The 20,184-nt window shown below is 44.0% G+C and overlaps 1 protein-coding gene across 4 annotated transcripts in view; it reads right to left on the reverse strand.

The window, feature by feature from the left end:
• CRYL1 (crystallin lambda 1) overlaps window positions 1-20,184 on the reverse strand; it is a 122,401-nt gene that overhangs the window by 83,740 nt on the left and 18,477 nt on the right. For all 4 annotated transcript variants that reach the window (XM_003833015.5, XM_063595902.1, XM_008958502.6 and 1 more), the window contains one exon: window positions 1,910-2,036. In XM_003833015.5, coding sequence (XP_003833063.3) covers window positions 1,910-2,036 — 127 coding nt within the window. The remainder of the gene's footprint in view (window positions 1-1,909; window positions 2,037-20,184) is intronic.

Consider the following 20,184-nt stretch of genomic DNA (forward strand, 5'->3'; position numbering starts at 1 on the left):
AAGAGGCAAAGGTAACATAGTCTGGGAACTCTGTTCAGAGAGACTCAAAAAAGTGATTGTAATGAAGACAAACATGCTGAAGTTGGAGATATCAGCCCAGAGTTTGAACAAAAGCATTCTGTGAAATGTGAAAGTAGAAATATTATAATAATAGATCACTTATTCATATTTCAATCACATTATATAACTAAATACTTTCCTTAAAAACTAAACTCATGGCTGGGAGCAGTGGTTTATGCCTATAATCCAAGCTACTTGGGAGGCTGAGGCTCAAGAATCGCTTGAACCCAGGAGGCGGAGGTTGCAATGAGCCAAGATCACACTACTGAACTCCAGCCTGGGTGACAGAGCGAGACTCTATCTCAAAAAAAAACAAAAAACAAAAAAGAAAAAAAAACTAAACTCATGCAGTTTACAGTGGCTCACGCCTGTAATCCCAGCACTTTGAGAGGCCAAGGCCAGCGGATCACTTGAGGTCAGGAGTTTGAGACCAGCCTGGCTAACATGGTGAAACCCTGTCTCTACTAAAACTGCAAAAATTAGCTGGGTGTGGTGGTGCACGCTTGTAATCCCAGCCACTCCGCAGGCTGAGACAGGAGAATCGCTTGAATCCAGGAAGTGGAGGCTGCAATGAGCCGAGATCACACCACTGCACTCCAGCCTGGGCCAACAGAGTGACTCTGTCTCAAAAAAATAAAAAATAAAACTAAATTCATGTGAAAGAAGCTTCTCTGCCAAGACCAGGCCTGGAGAGCGTCTGTGCTCTTCAGAAGCAACTCCTCTTACAGCACCCGCAACTAAGGGTAGAAACAGGTGGCACTGGGAACTCATTAGGAGCCCTCAGGTCTCTTTAAAGTCCCTTCAACTTCATACAAACTTCACCATATCAAGAGATAGAGGATAATATATTAGAAAGAGATAAGAAGTTGAAAAACAGTCCTCTCCTTGTGTTCTGTTGTGACACACATTTGTTTAATGAATTTTTAGCAAATTGAGAAATTTAACAATTTTAAGAATTTTAGAGTCATAGAGACCTAAAACTTCCATCTTCTGTATTTGACCCGAATCTTAGAGCAGCAACTGACCAGAGAACACACACAGCCTTTTCGGTTTGCTTCCAAATTCTCAGCTAGAATATCAACAGAGTAACGACGTGAAATGTGCAAATCTCAGAACACAAAATATCAAGGAAAGATATTGGGAATAATGACTCTTTTAGCTTTAGGTAAATTTGCATAAACCTTATAGCAGTAAGTGCAGCCTTTGAAAAGACAAGGGTATGCCTCAGGATTCTTCAACAGGGCAGGGCCTGTGCGTGGGCACAGGAGCTTCAGGAGCGGGATGCCTGGAAAGAGGGCCCAGCCACAGGGGCTGCTCCCAGCTCCACCTGCAGGGACCACTCACCTCTCCAGGCTCATCCCGCTGTGCAAACAACCCTCATGAGGATTTCTCTTTTTTAAAGTAAAGTTGTTGGAAAGGCTACATGCAAGTGAAAGGTTTTCTTTTTGATGATGTAAACTTTTGCTCAAATACATATGAGAACAATAATATAATCTGTCATTTGATAAGATGATAAAACAAAATAAAATAGTATTAGCAGTCCAGAAAACCTATTTTTGCTAAAACTGTTAATGCCTCTAAAATACAACATTGTCACCAGAATCCCTAGTGGCCTCGCGGATAAGGCATTGGTCTCCTGAAACAGAACATTGTCACGCTAGTTTGATGAGAACCCAGTATAGAGGGTGTTTTGAGGACCACATTTCCTATCACATAAAACAAAATCCTGCCCTTGAAGATGCAAAATGCCCACACCTGCCACTGCTCTGTATCCTGCCCTGTTCCTCCGGAGAGGCTGGGAGACAATGTCTCAGGCCCCACAGATGCGGCGCCAGTGTCCTTCACTCACCTGAATGTGCATGGCGCCCTCTACTGCTTCTTGGATATTGGGACAACCACTGATGAGTGACAGCTGCTCTTCTACACTCAGGGAGCCTTTCAGAGAACCTGCCTGCTCCAGCAACTTCATCTCCTTTCTGGAAAGGCAGAGAGAAGGATCACTGTGAGTATTCAACACCACATTTAAAAACAGATAAAGCTCAACATCAGGAATCATCAGGGAAATGCCAAGCAGAACCACAGCGAGATACCACCTCATACCCATTAGGGGCTACCAAAAATAGAAACTAGCAATTGTTGTCAAGGATGTGGAGAAACTGGAACCATTGTGCACTGCTGGTAAGACTGTAAAATGGTGCAACCGCTATGGAAAACAGATATGGCAGTTCCCAAAAACAGAATTACAGTATGATCCAGCAATTCAGCTTCTGGGTATAAACCCAAAATAATGGAAAGCAGGGTCTCCAAGAGATTTTTGTACACCCATGTGCACAGCAGCATTATTCACAATAGCCAGGAGCTAGAAGCAACCTAAGCATCCATCAATAGATGAGTAGATAAAAAAAGTGGTACATACACACAACAGAATATTATTCAGCAGTAAACAGGAAGGAAATTCTGTCACACGCTACAAAATGGATGAACCTTGAGGACATTATGCTGAGTGAAATAAGCCAGTCACAAAAGGAAAAATACTGTGTGATTCCACCCAGAAGAGGTATCTAGAGCAGTCAAAATAATAGAGGCAGGCCAGGCTAGGTGGCTCACTCCTGTAATTCCAGCACTTTGGGAGGCCGAGGTGGGTGGATCACTTGAGGTCAGCAGTTCGAGACCAGCCTGGCCAACATGGTGAAACCTCATCTCTACTAAAAATACGAAAAATTAGCTTGGCATTGTGCCGCACGCCTGTAATCTCAGCTACTCAGGAGGCTGAGGCAGGAGAATCGCTTGAACCCAGGAGGCAGAGGTTGCAGTGAGCTATGGTAGCACCACTGCACTCCAGCCTGAGCGACAGAGTGAGACTCTGTCTCGAAAAAATAATAACAGAGACAGAACTAGAATGTTGGTAGCTGCCAGGGGCTGGAGGTTGAGGAATGGGGAGTTAAGGTTTAATGGGTCCAGAGTTTCAATTTGAGAAGATGAAAACATGCTGGAGATGAATGATGGCGATGGTAGCACAACAATGTAAATATACTTAATATACTTAAAATATTAAGGGAAATTTTATTACATACACTTTACCACAATTTAAAACCTTAATTACTTTTTTTAAAATGAAACAATCCTCACGGCAGGGGATGGGGTGGGGGGGACATGTTGGAAAACAGTGGTTCTTAATCCTCTTCCTTGGGTCAGTCCCCTGGGATGGAAGGATTGAAAGAAGGTACCTTATAGCAGAGTAGGCTTCGGGGCATGTGGTCTGTGCGGTCACCCGGGCCACCATGCTCAGAAGGGCCTGTGCTGGGTTTACTGCTCTGCTGTTAGCTTCTTAAAATTCTTAATATATTTTTGCTTTTTGGGTTTTGTTTTGTTTTGTTTTGATTTTTTGTTTTGTTTTGTTTTTTGAGACAGGATCCTGCTCTGTCGCCCAGGCTGGAGTGCAGTGGCACAATCATGACTCGCCATAGCCTCGACCTCCCAGTATCAAGTGATCTCCCACCTTAGCCTCCCAAGTAGCGGGGACTACACATGCGTGCCACCACGCCTGACCAATTTTTTGTATTTTTTGGTAGAGACGGGGTTTCGCCACGTTGCCCAGGTTGATCTCTAACTCCTGGGCTCAACTGATCCTCCTGCCTTGGCCTCCCAAAGTGCTGGGATTATAAGCGTGAGCCACAGCACCTGGCCCTAAATTTTTTTAAAAGGAAGGAGAGAATCTTTGAGATGTTTTTCTCATATAAGTAATTTGGAAGATTCATAATATATCAGCCTAAAAAAAATCTACTTATCTTAAAATAGGGCCATAAAACAGCTATCTTATTTTGGAGAATTATAAGGACAAACATACTGATCCCTGCTCAGATCTCATCACCCACAAAACAACTCAGTGTTAAGTACCAAATATCCTGGACCACCATCCCCAGTGAGCAGGCATTTTCAAATTTTCATATAGAACAAATTCCTTGAATTAGGGGCTTATAAAGTTAGTGAGGCCAGCCACAGTGTCTCACGCCTGTAATTCCAGCACTTTGCGAGGCCAAGGCAGGCGGGTCACTTGAGGATGGGAGTTTGAGACCAGCCTGGGCAACATGGTGAAACCTCGTCTCTACAAAAAATACAAAAACTAGCTGGGCATGATGGTGCACACCTGTAGTCCCAGCTACCTGGGAGGCTGAGGTGGGAGAATCACTTGAGCCCAGGAGGTGGAGGCTGCAGTAAGCCATGATTGTGCCACTGTACTCCAATCTGGGTGACAGAGCGAGACCCTGTCTCAAAAAACAAGCAAGCAAAAAACAAAAGTAAATTAGTGAAAAATATACAAAACCAAATATGTGTCTTGGCCAGTTCATCTGGAAGTTTACTAGTTGCATAGGGTACTGTGAGGTGTCTTAGCAACAGATTAGAAATTTAAGATTTCTAATAGCTAAATCAAAAAAGAACTGGTCCAAGGTAAGTGCCAGTAAATAGATATTTGAAACATCATGGAGGGAAATATAACAAAAAGGGTCATGAGAAAAGGTTCCTCTATTAAGGTAAAAAGGAAACGCAGACATTCATGGGTCCTACAGGGTCCTGCGATTCAGCATCAACAGCACTCAGCACACTTCCCTGAACACAGACTGTGCCTCTGGAGTGGCTTTATTCAGGAAAAGAGAGCACCACGTGATCCAAAGCTCATTTATCATTCACTGTGTAGTATGTTTTGATCCATCTTTGAAAATGTTGTTACACAACTCTGTAAACATACTATAAAACCACTGAATTGGACGTGTCAAATGAGTCAATTGTATGACATGTAAATTTATCTCAATAAAGCAGTAGCATTAATATCTTATTGCTACTGTAACAAATTATCACAAACAGTGGCTTAAACAATACAAATATATTATCTTACAGTTCTAGAGGTCAGAAATCCCAAGTAGACTAACATCAAAGCGTCGGCAGGGAACGCACTCCTTCTGGAGGTTTCAGGGAGAATGCATTCCTCGCCTGTCTCAGCTTCTAGAGGCTGCCTGCATCCGTGGCTCATGACCCCTTCCCCCTCCATAGCCAGCCACCCCTGCCCCACCTGTTTCTGTCATCATGTCTCCTTCCTCCCTTTATCCCTCTAAGGACCCATGTGATTACACCAGGCCAAGCCAGCTATTCCAGGATAATCTCCCCATCTTGCCATTCTTAATTCAATTACATCTGCAACGTCCCATTTGCCATGTAAAGTTCTGGCTCATCCAAAGCTATGCCAAAAATCTGGACATCTAACTGTGGTTGCAGGTGTATTGTTCTGAGGATGATATGCAATTTGCTCCTGCCAGGCACTTGGGGGCGCTACCAACCAAGGAACCAATCTGAATTCTTGGCTTGGGGGTTTTCCAGATGACACAGGTAGTATGAATTTGAGGATTGCTCTATGGTTATAAATTCTCAGAGAAACTCTTCCTCCCCTCCACTCAGAGTCAATGCCCCCACCGGTGACCCTCCATTTAGGGGATCCAAGTTCTCTTTTTCGTCAATGATGTAGCTGTTAGAGAACTCTAGCTTCTGTCAGAGATCTCCAATTAGATTCCCATCTTGCACAGACTCGGGCTGGCTGTTACAATCGAAGCTCTAGATTAGCAAGACTGAGCAGCCGCCAGCTGTGGCTGTCAAGCACCCCTTGGAACTGGTGCTCCGAGGCAGGCCTCTGAAATTCTCCATTACCTTATTGCCATGTGAGCTTACTACCATGACTTCCACGGACTGGACCCCACATGGGAATCTGGGCCAATGGCAGAGGCCCATAGGCAGCCGGTGGTGGCTGCAGTAACCAGCCCAAGGGAAGCCTGAGCCCTATAGCGACAGGGCGGTCAGAAATGCAGACCCAGGCCAGGCGCGGTGGCTCACACCTGTAATCCCAGCACTTTGGGAGGCTGAGGCAGGCAGATTACCTGAGCTCAGGAGTTTGAGACCAGCCTGGCAAACATGGTGAAACCCCGATTCTACTAAAAATACAAAAATTAGCCAGGTGAGGCTGCACATCCCTGTAATCCCAGCTACTTAGGAGGCTAAGGCAGGACAATCACTTGAACCTGGGAGGTGGAAATTTCAGTGAGCCGAGATCACGCCACTGTACTCCAGCCTGGGTGACAGAGCTAAACTCCAGAAGAAGAAAAGAAGAAGAAAAGAAGAAGAAGAAGAAGAAGAAGGAGAAGGAGAAGGAGAAGAAGAAGAAGAAGAACAAGAAGAAGAAAGAGGAACAGGAAGAGGAAGAGGAAGAGGAAGAGGAGGAAGAGGAGGAAGAGGAGGAAGAGGAAGAAGAGGAAGAAGAGGAAGAAGAGGACGAAGAAGAGGAGGAGGAGGAGGAAGAGGAAGAGGAAGAAGAGGAAGAGGAAGAGGAAGAAGAAGAGGAAGAAGAAGAAGAAAGAAAGAAAGAAGGAGAAGGAGAAGAAATGCAGACTTCCACAGTGGGCAGACTGGTTGAGGGCAGGAAGGAGCAACAGAAACACAGCCCGTAGTGGAGTCACCATGAGCACAGGCCATAAAAAGTCAGGACTTTAGAAAAGGACACAGCCACCCTATAACTGCTGTGAGCTTCCAGAGCCACTGGCTGACTATCAGAGGCTCAGGTGTCCCCTGAACAATGTCTGTTTCTGCGACAAAGATGCAGCCGCAGAGATGGTGTCCTGTATCTCTTACTCCCTCGCCTGGTATCACAATCAACCCTCATCAAGAGCAGAAATCAGAGTACCCTGTCCTTTATAGCCTGAAAGGGCCTAGCGCAGACTTTGTTTGGAGATTACAACACATTTGAATTTTTCAGTTTTTAACTATACGATTTATATAAGTTTGACCTGCAGCAGTGGCTAAGCCTTGGAGTCAACATTGGTAAAAGACAACCACACTGCCCATAAACACAACCAGAAGAAAAACATTCATATGGCAGAAGAGCTATTTGTAGCTACCAAGCAAAAACTCACTTCAGCTTAATTGAAAGTTTTTTGTGTTACGGAGGAATAAGTGAGATGTTTAATACTGCGCCCATTGCTTTTCTAAGACTATTTCCTTTTCATAATTTATTTAAGAAATTTTAAATGTAGAAAGAATAATAAACATCCTCATCTCTCCACCCTCCAGAACTAACCACCGCCAATCCTCTTTGTCACTTTTTAAGTAAACAAAACCTAAATGAATCTCTTAGCGCCATCATCCCAGCCTCACCCAACCATCTTTCCACTGAACACACACAGGGTCTCTGGATGCCAAGGTCTGGGAGCATAGTGAGTAACCATTGCATCCTTTAGGAAACTATGTCTGAGCGCCTGATGTGCTCAGAGCACCTGCTCCAAGCCTTAGTAGGCCAGCTGTGCGTCTTCAAACCTTTCCACTAATCCAAAGCAAACTTTTAGCCTTTTTTCCCAAAAGTACTGCGTGAGATTAGACAGATAATGGGAGAACAGGAGTCTCTTGTTCCTCGATCCTCCAGGGACCACCCCAGAATGAGAATGTCCCATGGAGACAGCAAGCAGTGGCAAGAAAAGACACAACCACTCGCCTCTTTCAGAGCAGACTCAGGCTGAGGAATGTGCAGTGGTGGTTCTGCCTCAGGCCCTTCCTCCCTGGGCAGCACACACAGGTAGGACAGAGAACCTGGGCATGAGGGAGAGACACGGTCACACATTAACCCATCAGCCAACTGCAAACTCCAGGACCCTGCTGTGTGGTCCCGAGGGACGTCCAGTGAAAGCTGCGGAGGAGCTTCCGACATCTGCAGACAGACCCCTGTGTTCTCTTTAGGGCCAACAAATCCACATGCCACAAATCAAACCCAGCCTTTTGGCAACATTTTGTCCCAGTTAGATTAATTCCAATTTTTTTTATTCTTTTGGAAGAACTTCTGCATCAAGCTTTGTAGAAGACGTACATAAACACCTAGAAAAGATGTGCCAATCAACCGGGATTTTCAAATGCCACACACATACCAGGCTGTGGCATTGCCACACTTAACAGTTAACGTCAGGTTAGAGGCACTAGTAGAAGGCTGCAATGTGCCAGTTCTACCTCTAGAGGTCAGCCTAACACTAGGACTCAAAATACTGGCTCCTAACCAGTAAAGTTAAATTTTTACTTAAAATTAGAGAAAAGGAAATGTTAACAATTCTCACGGTAGGACAGGGTATGGGTGATTTTAATTTTTTTTAATGTTTCTATCTTTGAAATGTACTCAAAAGGAGCATGTATTTATTTTTTAAAAAGACTGAAGAAATTGGAACCTTGTGCACTGATGATGGGAATGTGGAAATGGCACAGCTGCTGTGGAAAACGTATGGTGGTAACTCAAAAAGTTAAAAATAGAGCCACCATATGATCCAGGAACCCCACTGCTGTGCATATATCCAAAAGAACTGAAGCGGGATCGCAAAGAGAGATTTGCACAGTCATGTTCATAGCAGTGTTGTCAACAACAGAAGAAGCAAGCAATCCAAAAGTCCACCAACAGATGGAGGGATAAACAAAACATGGTTTCACACCTACGGTGGAATCTTATTCGGCCCCACAGGGGAAGGAAGTCCTGTCATATGTCATATGCCAGGCTGGAGTGCAGTGGCGCAGTCTCAGCTCACTACAACCTCCCCCTCCCGGCTTCAGGCGATTCTCCTGCCTCAGCTTCCCAAATAGCTGGGACTACAGGAATGCACCACCACACCCAACTGATTTTTGTATTTTTTAGTGGAGACGGGTTTTCACTCTATGTTGGCCAGGCTGGTCTTGAACTCCTAACCTCAGGTGATCCACCTGCCTTGTCCTCCCAAAGTGCTGGGATTACAGGTGTGACCCACCTCGCCCGGCCTAGGATGAACTTTTGCTTAACATTATGCTTAAGTGAAATAAGCCAGACACAAAAGGACAGATGCCATATGACTCCACTTACAACAGGTACCCAGAGCAGTCAAACTCACAGTGACAGAAAGTAGAATGGTGGATGCCAGGGGCTGGCAGAGGCACAAAAGAAGAGTTGTTTAATGGGCACAGAGTTCAGTTTTACAAGATGAAAAAGCTCTGCAGATTGCACAACCATGTGAACGTACTTAATGCTACTCAACTATTATACACGTTAAAATGGCAAAGATGGCCAAACTTCATGAGAACTAGAATTTAGAAATAAGTCGATTTAGGGTATAACGAGCTCATAGATTTTACAGAATGACTTAGAAAATCGTTTTGGCTAGTATATTCCAGTTAATTCATGAAATAATCTAGGTCCTGGACTTTGAATTACACACAGTAACATAAAGCACATCTATTTATCTCTGCTCCCTCCAGAAACCTTAGTAAAACCAGGCTAATAATGGATCTTTTTTTAAAAGCATAGACCTGTGCCTGGTGTGGTGGCTTACACCCATAATCCCAACACTTTGGGAGGCCGAGGCAGGCAGATCTCTTGTGCTCAGGAGTTTGAAACCAGCCTGGGCAACATGGCAAAAAGGCTGAGGTAGGAGGATCACTTGAGCCCCCGAGGTGGAGGCTGCAGTGAGCAGAGATCATGCCACTGCACTCCAGCCCGGGCACCAGAGCAAGACCCTGTCTCAAAAAAAAAAAAAAAAAAAAAAAAAAGTGTAGGCCCACAAGGTCAGAGATTATTGGGAGACAAAATGGACAAAATATGCTAATTTTTTGGAAAATTGGAAATCTTGCAAAAGTAGTCAGGTAAATGATTGAATGAGGTGGAGAAAGCTAAAACTTAGGCATGGGGTTAAGGAAAATGCCAACGCAAAGCAAGTCGCAATAGCTCCTGAGAGACGTGGAAAAGGTCAGAATCTGCAGGTACCAAAGAGGACACAGTGTGAATGAGGAGTGGGAGGTGACAAGAGTTTACTGAAAGCGGTGCCACTCCTAAAGAAATCCAACCACAATAGGCCAGACACAAGAGGCCGTTGGGGGGTGCTACAGATACCAGGGGCTTCAGATAGAGGACACCCTGAGAGGCGAGAGCCATGCGTGCCCACACACCACATACACACAACTACACACACCACATATACACACTACACACACACCACCACACACACAACTACACACACACCACCATACACACAACTACACACACCACATACACACACTACACACACACCACCATACACACTACACACACACCACAATACACACAACTACACACAGCACACACCACATATACGCACTAGACACCACACACCACACACACAACTACACACACCACATATAGGCACTACACACACCATATATACGCACTACACACACCACACACAACTACATACATACCACATACACACAACTACACCACCACATACACACAACTACACCACCACATACACACACTACACACCACACTCCACATACACACAACTACACACACCACATATATGCCCTACACACACCAAACACACACCACATACATACAACTACACACACATCTCATATACACACTACACACACCACCATACACACAACTACACACACCACATATACATACTACACACACACCACCATACATACACCACATACACACAACTACACACACCATATATACACAGTACAATATAAGGATTTATACTCATATTGAATTTCCAAAACTAATGTTTTCATTTACCATTTTTTAATGATGGATTGAAAACTAGTTGTCTTACTTTGATAACTTTGGCATTGAACTTATCACATTTTTGATGCTTTTGGTCACAGTTCTGTCTCTAGAGCTACACACACAACTACACACACACCCTATACACACTACACACACACCACACATACACACAACACCATACACACAACTACACACACCCCATATACACAGTACATACACACCACACATACACCACCATACACACTACACACACCCCATATACACACTATACACACGCCACCATACACACTACACATACCCCATATACACACTACATACATGCCACCCTACACACTACACACACCCCATATACACACTACACACACACCACCATACACACTACACACACTCCATATACACACTACACACACATGCACATACCTCATACACACACTATACCCACCACTTACACACACTACGCACACCACATACATACTATGCACACCAATACACACTACACACATCATATACACACTACACACACACGGCCTAATGGAAAGCCAGTGTCTAGGCCCGTGTGTCGGAATAACAGGGTTTTCTTGGAGCATTGATCTGCTCTTTAATATAAAATTATAAAAGGTTATAAAGTTTATGGAAATCTCACCTTATGGTCAAACTGATTAGATTTATTTATAATGTTTTATTAAAATTAGCATTAACATTAATAATATACCATACAAAGGTAAAATTTGTTTTTCTCTTTTGAACAAAATTTTCATGTAAGAGATAAGAGATTTTTATTTACCTTTTCAGTAAAACCACAGAAGAAAACAAATAGAGGGAAGGAGAAAGACAGATTTAGCTGGCCTCATGCTGTCTTTACTAGGTCTTAATGTTTAGGAAACTCAGTCTCCTATCAAAGAGAAAATGTTTTTGTATTATAATTTTGGCCAAATGAATGACTGTTTTATAGTGACTTCTGATCCTATTTTGTGATATCAAGTGTCTTAAAACCTTTGATATTTCACAGACTTCCCAACAGCAAAATATCAAGTTCTAAATTCTCTGACCTTAAACTAACTTTTTCAGCTATTAGGTTCCCTGAAGTCCAAGAGAGACATATTAGGCATATTAGGCTTATGTGTTATGTTAGAATTATTTAAGCCGGGCATGGTGGCTCTTGCCTGTAATTGCAGCACTTTGGGAAGACAAGATGGGTAGATTGCTTGAGCCCAGGAGTAAAGAGACCAGCCTGGACAACATGGCAAAACCCCATCTCTACCCAAAAAATACAAAAATTAGCTGGGTGTGATGGCGCATGCCTGTAGTCTCAGCTACTCTGGAGGCTGAGGTTAGAGGATTGCTTGAGCCCAGGGGGCAGAGACTGTAGTGAGCCAAGATCGCACCAGTGCACTCCAGCCTGGGCAACAGAGTGAGACCCTGTCTCAAAAAAAAAAAAAAAAAATGTGGCCGGGTGCAGTGGCTCATGCCTTTAATCCCAGCACTTTGGGAGGTCAAGGCAGGTGGATCGTGAGGTCAGGAGATCGAGACTATCCTGGCTAACACGGTGAAACCCCATCTCTACTAAAAAAATGAAAAAAAAATTAGCCGGGTGTGGTGGCAGGCGCCTGTAGTCCCAGCTACTAGGGAGGCTGAGGCAGGAGAGTGGCGTGAACCCGAGAGCAGAGCTTGCAGTGAGCCGAGATCACGCCACTGCACTCCAGCCTGGGTGACAGAGCGAGACTCTGACACACACACAAAAAAAAGTAGGAAGCATTGTCAAATCTGAGATGTTGTTTAGCTCCCTTTGGTTATGTTTATATAGATGTGTTGTCAATGTGTTCCAGGATTATATTAGATTCTTATAATTCTGATATGTCTTAATATGTTGTCAGTAATAATTATGATTTTCATGTTAAATTGTTGTATCCCACAGAAATAACCAAATTTCCTTGTCAACAGTGTCTTTAACTGTGGTTGTCCTAAGACTTTTGTCATCCACAATTGTTGTTTTGTGTTGATTCTTCACAAAAAGTGACTTGTAATCAGCTACTGTCCAGGGCTTGTTTCTTTGGGGGGAGTTCAAGAAAAGGACTCTTGAATGCAAGTTTCTGATAACTTCGGAGATTGTGCCATTGGATGTGAGAGAAAACTTCCAGTGCACTAATGGAAACACTGATGTGTTCACAAAGATGGCTAACTCAACATGAAGCAGAGCAGGAGTTGTCTGCATGGACGGAACTAATGGAGGACTGAAATAACTTTTATGGCTTTTTTTGTTTGAAATATTGCTCATTCTTTTTGTTTTTCAGAGTCTGAAGAATTTTTTTCTTTTGAGTCATCCTTTAAATATCTTTTAAGTATAGTGAGTAGAGTATACTTTTGTAAACAGAATTTGAGGCATATTTCTCTAATTTATCCAGAATTTATAAACTATTTGTGAGTATTCTTAATTCATGGCAATGTGTTTGTTTGCATACAGTTAATAACAACATGTTTTCTTTGGTAATGGGACACAGTTGAAGGAACTGGTTGTTTTCCCAGGGCTTTGACTAAAATGGCCTTGTGAGAGGTTCTAGCAAAGCCGATTTAGGAGAGCCTATGAGAACAGTGATTCTTGTTCCATTTTGTGTGGGTAATCAGGCCAAGTATATGGGACTGAAGCTTATTTTGCAGGTAGATTGGTCCTGCTGTGATGTCTTTGTGAAAGTGGTGGACTGGAGAAAAAGATTGTGTTTCAGAAGAAAAACTTTAGTATTAGATTAGCCTTTGATTCCTGGATGGTCATGAGGTCTTCCATGGTATGGAGCTGCCCACAATGCCTCTCCTCAGCAGGAAGGAGACAGAAAGATGGATGACCAGATGCCCCATGGTTGAGGAATCTATAAACAAGGGGAGACTGAAACCCACTCAATTTTTTCAGTAAACATAGAAATTGATCCTTTTTGCCTTAAAGCTTGAAATTTCTATTGGTTTTATCTGAGTTCTTTCCTCAGGAAATTACTTCAGGCATCTCAAAAAAAAAAAAGTGTTGAAGAACTGAAACTTACCAGATCATCACATCCATACAATGAGACTCCAGGCCCCTCATTCACCATGATTGCTTCCTTGCCCCTCCCTAGTTCCTGTTTTCCTACACAGTGCTACATTTCTTTCCTGCTATATAAACCCCTGATTTTAGGTGGTCAGGGAGATGGATTTGAGACTGAACTCCCATCTCCTTGGCTGCAGCAGCCGATTAAAGCCTTCTTCCTTGGCTGTACTCATCATTTCAGTCATTGGCTTTCACTGCTGTGAGCAGCAGCACCTAGACCAAACTGTTGGTGTTTTGGTAACAAAACCACATTATGAGGAAGGTATTATTATGTCTCCATATCCCAGATGAGGAAACAGATTGAGTGAGTTAGCCAGCTATGAAGGCTGAGCCAGATCTGACTGCAAAGCTCACAGTCTGGACCGCTGAGCCACACGGGATCCCTCTGCACTGCTCACTTATTTTCACACTGTGCTGCCTGCTTTCTATCTACAGTATGACTCCATGTATAATGCAGCTTCCTGAGGAATAAAGGGCATGGCTAACATTTCTTTCAGAAATCTCAGTGCCAGCCTATAGTGAACTCCCAAGGGGATTTCTGGCAGGGTCTTTGGCTCCCACCTATTCCTGAAGGTCTGAGGACCTGAAGAGCTAAAGATGGGGAAGAATGGGGCAGACATGGAAGATCAGGTAAGATTAGCTTAAGGAGGTGAGTCTACCTCATCTCCAGCCAACAGAAATCCTAGCACACTGGAGGCAAAGAACAGAGAGCAGTGAGGAAATAGAAAGGCCAGGGATTGCTTCCTTATGGGATGGCTGTGTTGTGCTGTCTGCTTTGACATTGACATTGCTGTTGTTTCTAGGCCCTGATTATGCAGAGGCAGAGGGCTGAGCCAGACTCCACCCGACTCCAGCCCCAGGGATCACTCTAACTCCAGACGGGCAGGTTAAGTTGAGGCTGCACAAAAATCTTTAATTAAGTTACTGCAATGCAAAAGAGTCAGAAGACAGCCCAACCACACAGTCCATGTGGCACGGTGATAGTGTGTGGACACTAACAATCATGGCAGGTGTTTCTGAAGTTGGGAAGAGGGCAGAACACTCAAGTTTTCATTAAGAAGAGTAGCTCCAGACTTCCGTTTGACAGCACAATGTTTTAAAAATCTGGCATGCCTATCTCCAAAGACTACCTCCAGTTTGCCCAGGTCTCCACCCCACCCCATTATTCACACCCATTAGCCACCCAGCCCCCTTAGACTTCGGGATCTGCAAACCTTGTAGTGAGGCATGTGAACTTAAATGCACTGTAGGAAGAAAGAAAACTACCTTCTGTCGCACAGGAGGGCTGTGGGTCTGCCTGCCTGGATCCACGCCACTGTGGCCCATCCGGGTCTCTGCCCTCCCCGCTTCCCCCTCCTCACTCAGGTCTCCTCCCTCCGGCCGGGCGAGGTGGCTCACACCTGTAATCCCAGCACTTTGGGAGGCCGAGGTGGGTGGATCACGACGTCAGGAGATCAAGTCCATCCTGGCTAACATGGTGAAACCCCATCTCTACTAAAAATGCAAAAAAAAAAAAAATTAGCTGGGCGTGGTGGCGGGCGCCTGTAGTCCCAGCTACTCGGGAGGCTGAGGCAGGAGAATGGCGTGATCCTGGGAAGAGGAGCTTGCCGTGAGCCGAGATCACGCCACTGCACTCCAGCCTGGGCGATAGAGCGAGACTCCGTCTCAAAAAAAAAGGTCTCCTCCCCTCCTCCCTCCAGGCCAGTGGTAACACTGGGATCTGGGTAGCAGGGAGACAGACAGGGGAGGAGAGGGCCTGCTTAAGTGTCAAGGCAATCAATTTCACCAAAGTTTACACTGGAGTATCAAGGCCCGGTTAAAAAATGGGGTACTTTGGTTTCCTGTTCACCTTGTTGGAAACCTCACAGGGAGACAATGGCCAGTCAAGGTAGGAGTCACACAATTCTTGAGTCCAATCCTTGACAGCACCTACACCTTCATAGCCCAACCATGACTGCTAATGTGCATTGGTCTAGATGCACAGCACGCAGGATCATACCGGAAGCGCACGGCCTCAGAATATGCAGCAAGATCACTCGGAATCCTGCCGCCCAGAGTTAAAGTATTAATATTTTGGCTTCTCCCCAATACTATGGATATATAATTAGCATATATATGACTTTTACAAATCAGATAAAACAAGGCTATTTTTATTTGGGAAGAAAAATAAGGCAAATGAAGCAATTATTTGATCTGTCCTAATGACAGCTAAGTGATAGCAGGATCTGTGAACTCACAGGGAAGTCAGATTGAACAACCCGGCTGAACCCGCAGCCACTGCCATGAACTTTGGGCAACAGACACGGGCTTTAATAATTTTGGCTGGCTCAGCTGGGCTCACTCATGCGGCTGCAATGAGTAGTGGGTTGTCTGGGGGCTGGTCTAGGATGGCTTCCCTCATCTGTTTAGCAGTCGGTGCTGTGCTGGATGGTGCTGGCTGGTAGCTGGGCCACACACCTCCCGCTGACTAGGCTGGGCTGACCAGATGAGAAGGGAAGAAGGGTCCCCAGCAGGAAGCGAACGAATCTCAATGCACATGCACTTTCCAGGCCTTCTGCTGTGCATGCCACATGTGCTAATAACCGACTGGCCGATGCAAGCCCGTGACTAAGCCCAGAGTAAGGGGGTGAGAGGAGCAAAGTCACAATGCACAGGGGAGTGCAGACAGAGACGGGAACAATTTGTGACCATACTCAGTTATTCTGGCCAACAGTATGTGGGAAAACTAAAGGTTTCAAATCAGGAGAACAGACCAATCCAGATCAAAACACAGTTCAAGATTAGGCCAGGGCAGAGACCTAGGTAGCAAGTTAAAAACAGGTCAGAGACCCAGTTACTGGAAATGCCTGCGTCCAAGCACAAGAAATTCAGTCACTTAGGAGACACAGTACAGGCCTACCTAGTTTCAGGGATCACTGCTGGTGGTTTATTAACTCCTAGTCCATTCAGAAAGATGATTCACTTTTAGGTGGAGCTGGGTGCCAGGGTGACCATGTACAGATGGTGGAGAAACCAAGATCGAAGCGTACAGGCCCCTAAAGATGGCGATTTCAGATAGGGACTCAGGCCAGACAAGGCAGTGTGTTTGGCTCCTGGAGTTGGGGTGGTCACCAAGATGTTAACACAGCCTAAGTCAGGGCGGCCTGGTCCCTTGAGGACTAGAATGGCCCACCTGCTACGTGGAAATGAGTCTAGCTCCAAATCTTAAGAACTAAAACACTCCTGATCTGTAGGTCCGTGTTACAACTTTGTTTACTTGATTTGCTTTTCTTTTTTCTTTTCTTTTCTTTTTTTTTTTTTTTTTTTTTTTTTTTTTTTGAGACAGGGTCTCGCTCTGTCGCCCAGGCTGGAGTGCAGTGGTGCAATCTTGGCTCACTGCAATCTCTGCCTCCCACGTTCAAGCGATTCTCCTGCCTCAGCCTCCTGAGTAGCTGCGATTACAGGCGCCTACTATCACGCCCAGCTGATTTTTTTGTATTTTTAGTAGAGATGGGGTTTTACTACATTGGCCAGGCTGGTCTCGAACTCCTGACCTCAGGTGATCCACCTGCCTTGGCCTCCCAAAGTGCTGGGATTTGCTTTTCTTCTTAAAACACAGCTTCATCCTCTAAACTTCTTACTTGAGACCTAATGCAGGCCAAGCACCGGGCATACAATGGTGAACAAAGACAAAGCAGTAAAGTATCTGCTAATGAGGTTCTCCAAGGTCAAGCGACCTTCTATTATGAAATGTAAACATGCTAAGTTTTAAGTTTCTTATTGTGCCACCCTGTCAGAAAAAGATTAGTCTTAGATGACAGCTTTTTGTTTTTCAAGTTCACTAAGATCCCTTGGCATGGTATGAGTTGTGATAATTTCTTTTATCTTCTAATGTTTTAATATTTTTTTTAAATCAACTTCCCCCCGTTTAAGTTCATTTTTACAGGTTCAGAATCCATATGTACCATTTCTACTATTTAATACCATTAGTTTTTAATAGGTCTAACACACACAGAATATTCATGCAGATGTAGTGAAATTTCAACCACATGACATTTTCTAATATGAAACGTTAAAAAAGAATCAGAATATGGCTGGGCACAGTGGCTCACGCCTGTAATCCAAGCACTTTGGGAGACCAAGGCAGGTAGATCACCTGAGATCAGGAGTTCGAGACCAGCCTGGCCAAGATGGCAAAATCCCATCTCTAATAAAAAATACAAAAATCAGCCGGACGTGGTGGCACATGCCTGTAGTCCCAGCTACTCGGGAGGCTGAAGGAGGAGAATTGCTTGAACCCAGGAGGCAGAAGTTAGAGTAAGCCAAGATCGTGCCACTGCACTCCAGCCTGGGTGACAAAGTGAGACTCTATCTCACACACACACAAAAATAAATCAGAATATGGGAAGTGGGCCGAACTGCAAGGTGGAATAGACGGTGAGAAAAAAGTGTATGAGGAATATGACTGGAAACGTTACCTTAGGAGACTCTAGAAAGGTTCCTGTGACTCAGTTAAAACAATTGCTGAGCTAATAGGTTCAGGCTAGCAGGTTCAGGCTCTGGGGACAGGAAACGTGCCTGTTGCTTATTTCTGCATCCATAATGGCTAGTACAGAGACCACACGTCACTGCACAGTGAGGGACACTGGGGGTGTGATGTATGGTCTGTCCTGAGGGAGCCCACGACCTACAGTGGTAGACAAAGACCACAAAACAGGGTGTCAGAGAAGATGCCTGTGGACACAAGCTATTTGGACCCAAAAGTCAATGCAACCCGATCGGAAAGATACATCATTTATACTTCTTGACAAAAGGATTAAGTTGGTTTTCCTTACATTCCTTTTGCCTGATATGTGGTCAGGGACATTTTAACCTTGGGGTTTCTGAACATCTAAGCACCACAGGTCATACACGGTGTTGCTGTTGACAAGAGTTCACAATCATTAACCTCCTGGTCTCAGAACTCATTGCACTGACCAAAATACTTACAAAAACAAAGTTTGGTCTCAGTCCTTTTACCTTGGACTCTCTGTGCGGGAATGGTACATTTGAAGATCTTGTGATTTAAGAAAGAGAAAAAGGTAGCTTTATTTAAAAGTCACTCAAGACCAAGAATCCAGTACTTCCTAGGGGGTGCAATATGACACGACATAACTGGATTTTCCTGAAGTTATTTGCCAGTTATTTGAGAAGGAAGAGGTAGTTGGTCACAAGATATCCTAAGCTTCCCTTTTCCTGCCAAAGAAGTACAACCAGTTCTGCATATTTAACTCAGCTTAAATGTGTGTGTTATAAAAATAAAGTACCTGCTATTGAGGAAGGATTTGTATGTACTCCCTTAAAATCCTAGGTACATAAGAATTCAGTACATTTGCTTCTTCTAGAATGTGACTGCTAACAGTCATAAGTTATTTAGGTTTTTCTGGTTCAAAAATCTTACAGACTGTATCTAAAAGTTAAATCTAATCAGGCACCAATGATATTAAGAAATACAGCTCTTAATTAAGCATAGTAGGATAACAGGAAAGCCTTTAACCCGGTTTAAAAAAAACAAAAAAACTTATCCACAACCCTCCATCATTCAGCATCATCAGTCCTGATGCCTGAAAGGACTTTAAAAATCTTTAATGATGCATCTAAAAATAAGGCCTAAAACACAAATACCCAAGAAATAGAACAAAGGACTTTCAATTAGGATCCGTGGGATTTTCTCTTAATTACAAGTGGGTTGGAATTGGCTTTACAGGATAAAAGATGAAATGATAACACAATTGAAAAGTCTATGGTAGCAGGGGGCAAACTACAGCCCACAGGCCAAATCTGGCCCATCTCCTATTTTTATATGGTCTGTGAGATAAGGATGTGATATGGTTTGGCTGCGTTCCCACCCAAATGTCATCTTGAATTGTAGCTCCCATAATTCCCATGTGTTGGGGGAGGGACCTGGTGGGAGATAACTGAATCACAGGGGCAGGTATTTCCCATGCTATTCTCGTAACAGTGAATAAGTCTCACGAGATCTGATGGTTTTATAAAGCGGAGTTTCCCTGCACAAGTTCTCTTCTTGGCCACTCTGTGAGACGTGCCATTCACCTTCAACCATGATTGTGAGGCCTCCCCAGCCGCGTGAACTATAAATCCATTAAACCTTTTTCTTTGTTAAATTGTTCAGTCTCAGGTATGTCTTTATTAGGAGCATGAAAACAGACTAATACCGGATGGTTTTTACATTTTTAAACAGTTGGGAAAATTTTAAAATAACATTTTGTGACTCTGAAAATTATATGAACAAAGTTCGGTGTTAATCCCTAAAGTTTTATTGGAATACAACCACCTCTATTTATTTATTGATTGTCTATGGCTGCTTTTACTTTACAACGAAAGGCTGAAACAGAGACCATATGACCTGCAAAGCCTACAATATTTACTATCTGGTCTTTACAGAAACAGTTTGTCACCTCCTTGTCTGGAGTCCACTTGG

Source organism: Pan paniscus, chromosome 14, assembly GCF_029289425.2.
Source record: "Pan paniscus chromosome 14, NHGRI_mPanPan1-v2.0_pri, whole genome shotgun sequence".
Lineage (NCBI taxonomy): Eukaryota > Metazoa > Chordata > Mammalia > Primates > Hominidae > Pan > Pan paniscus.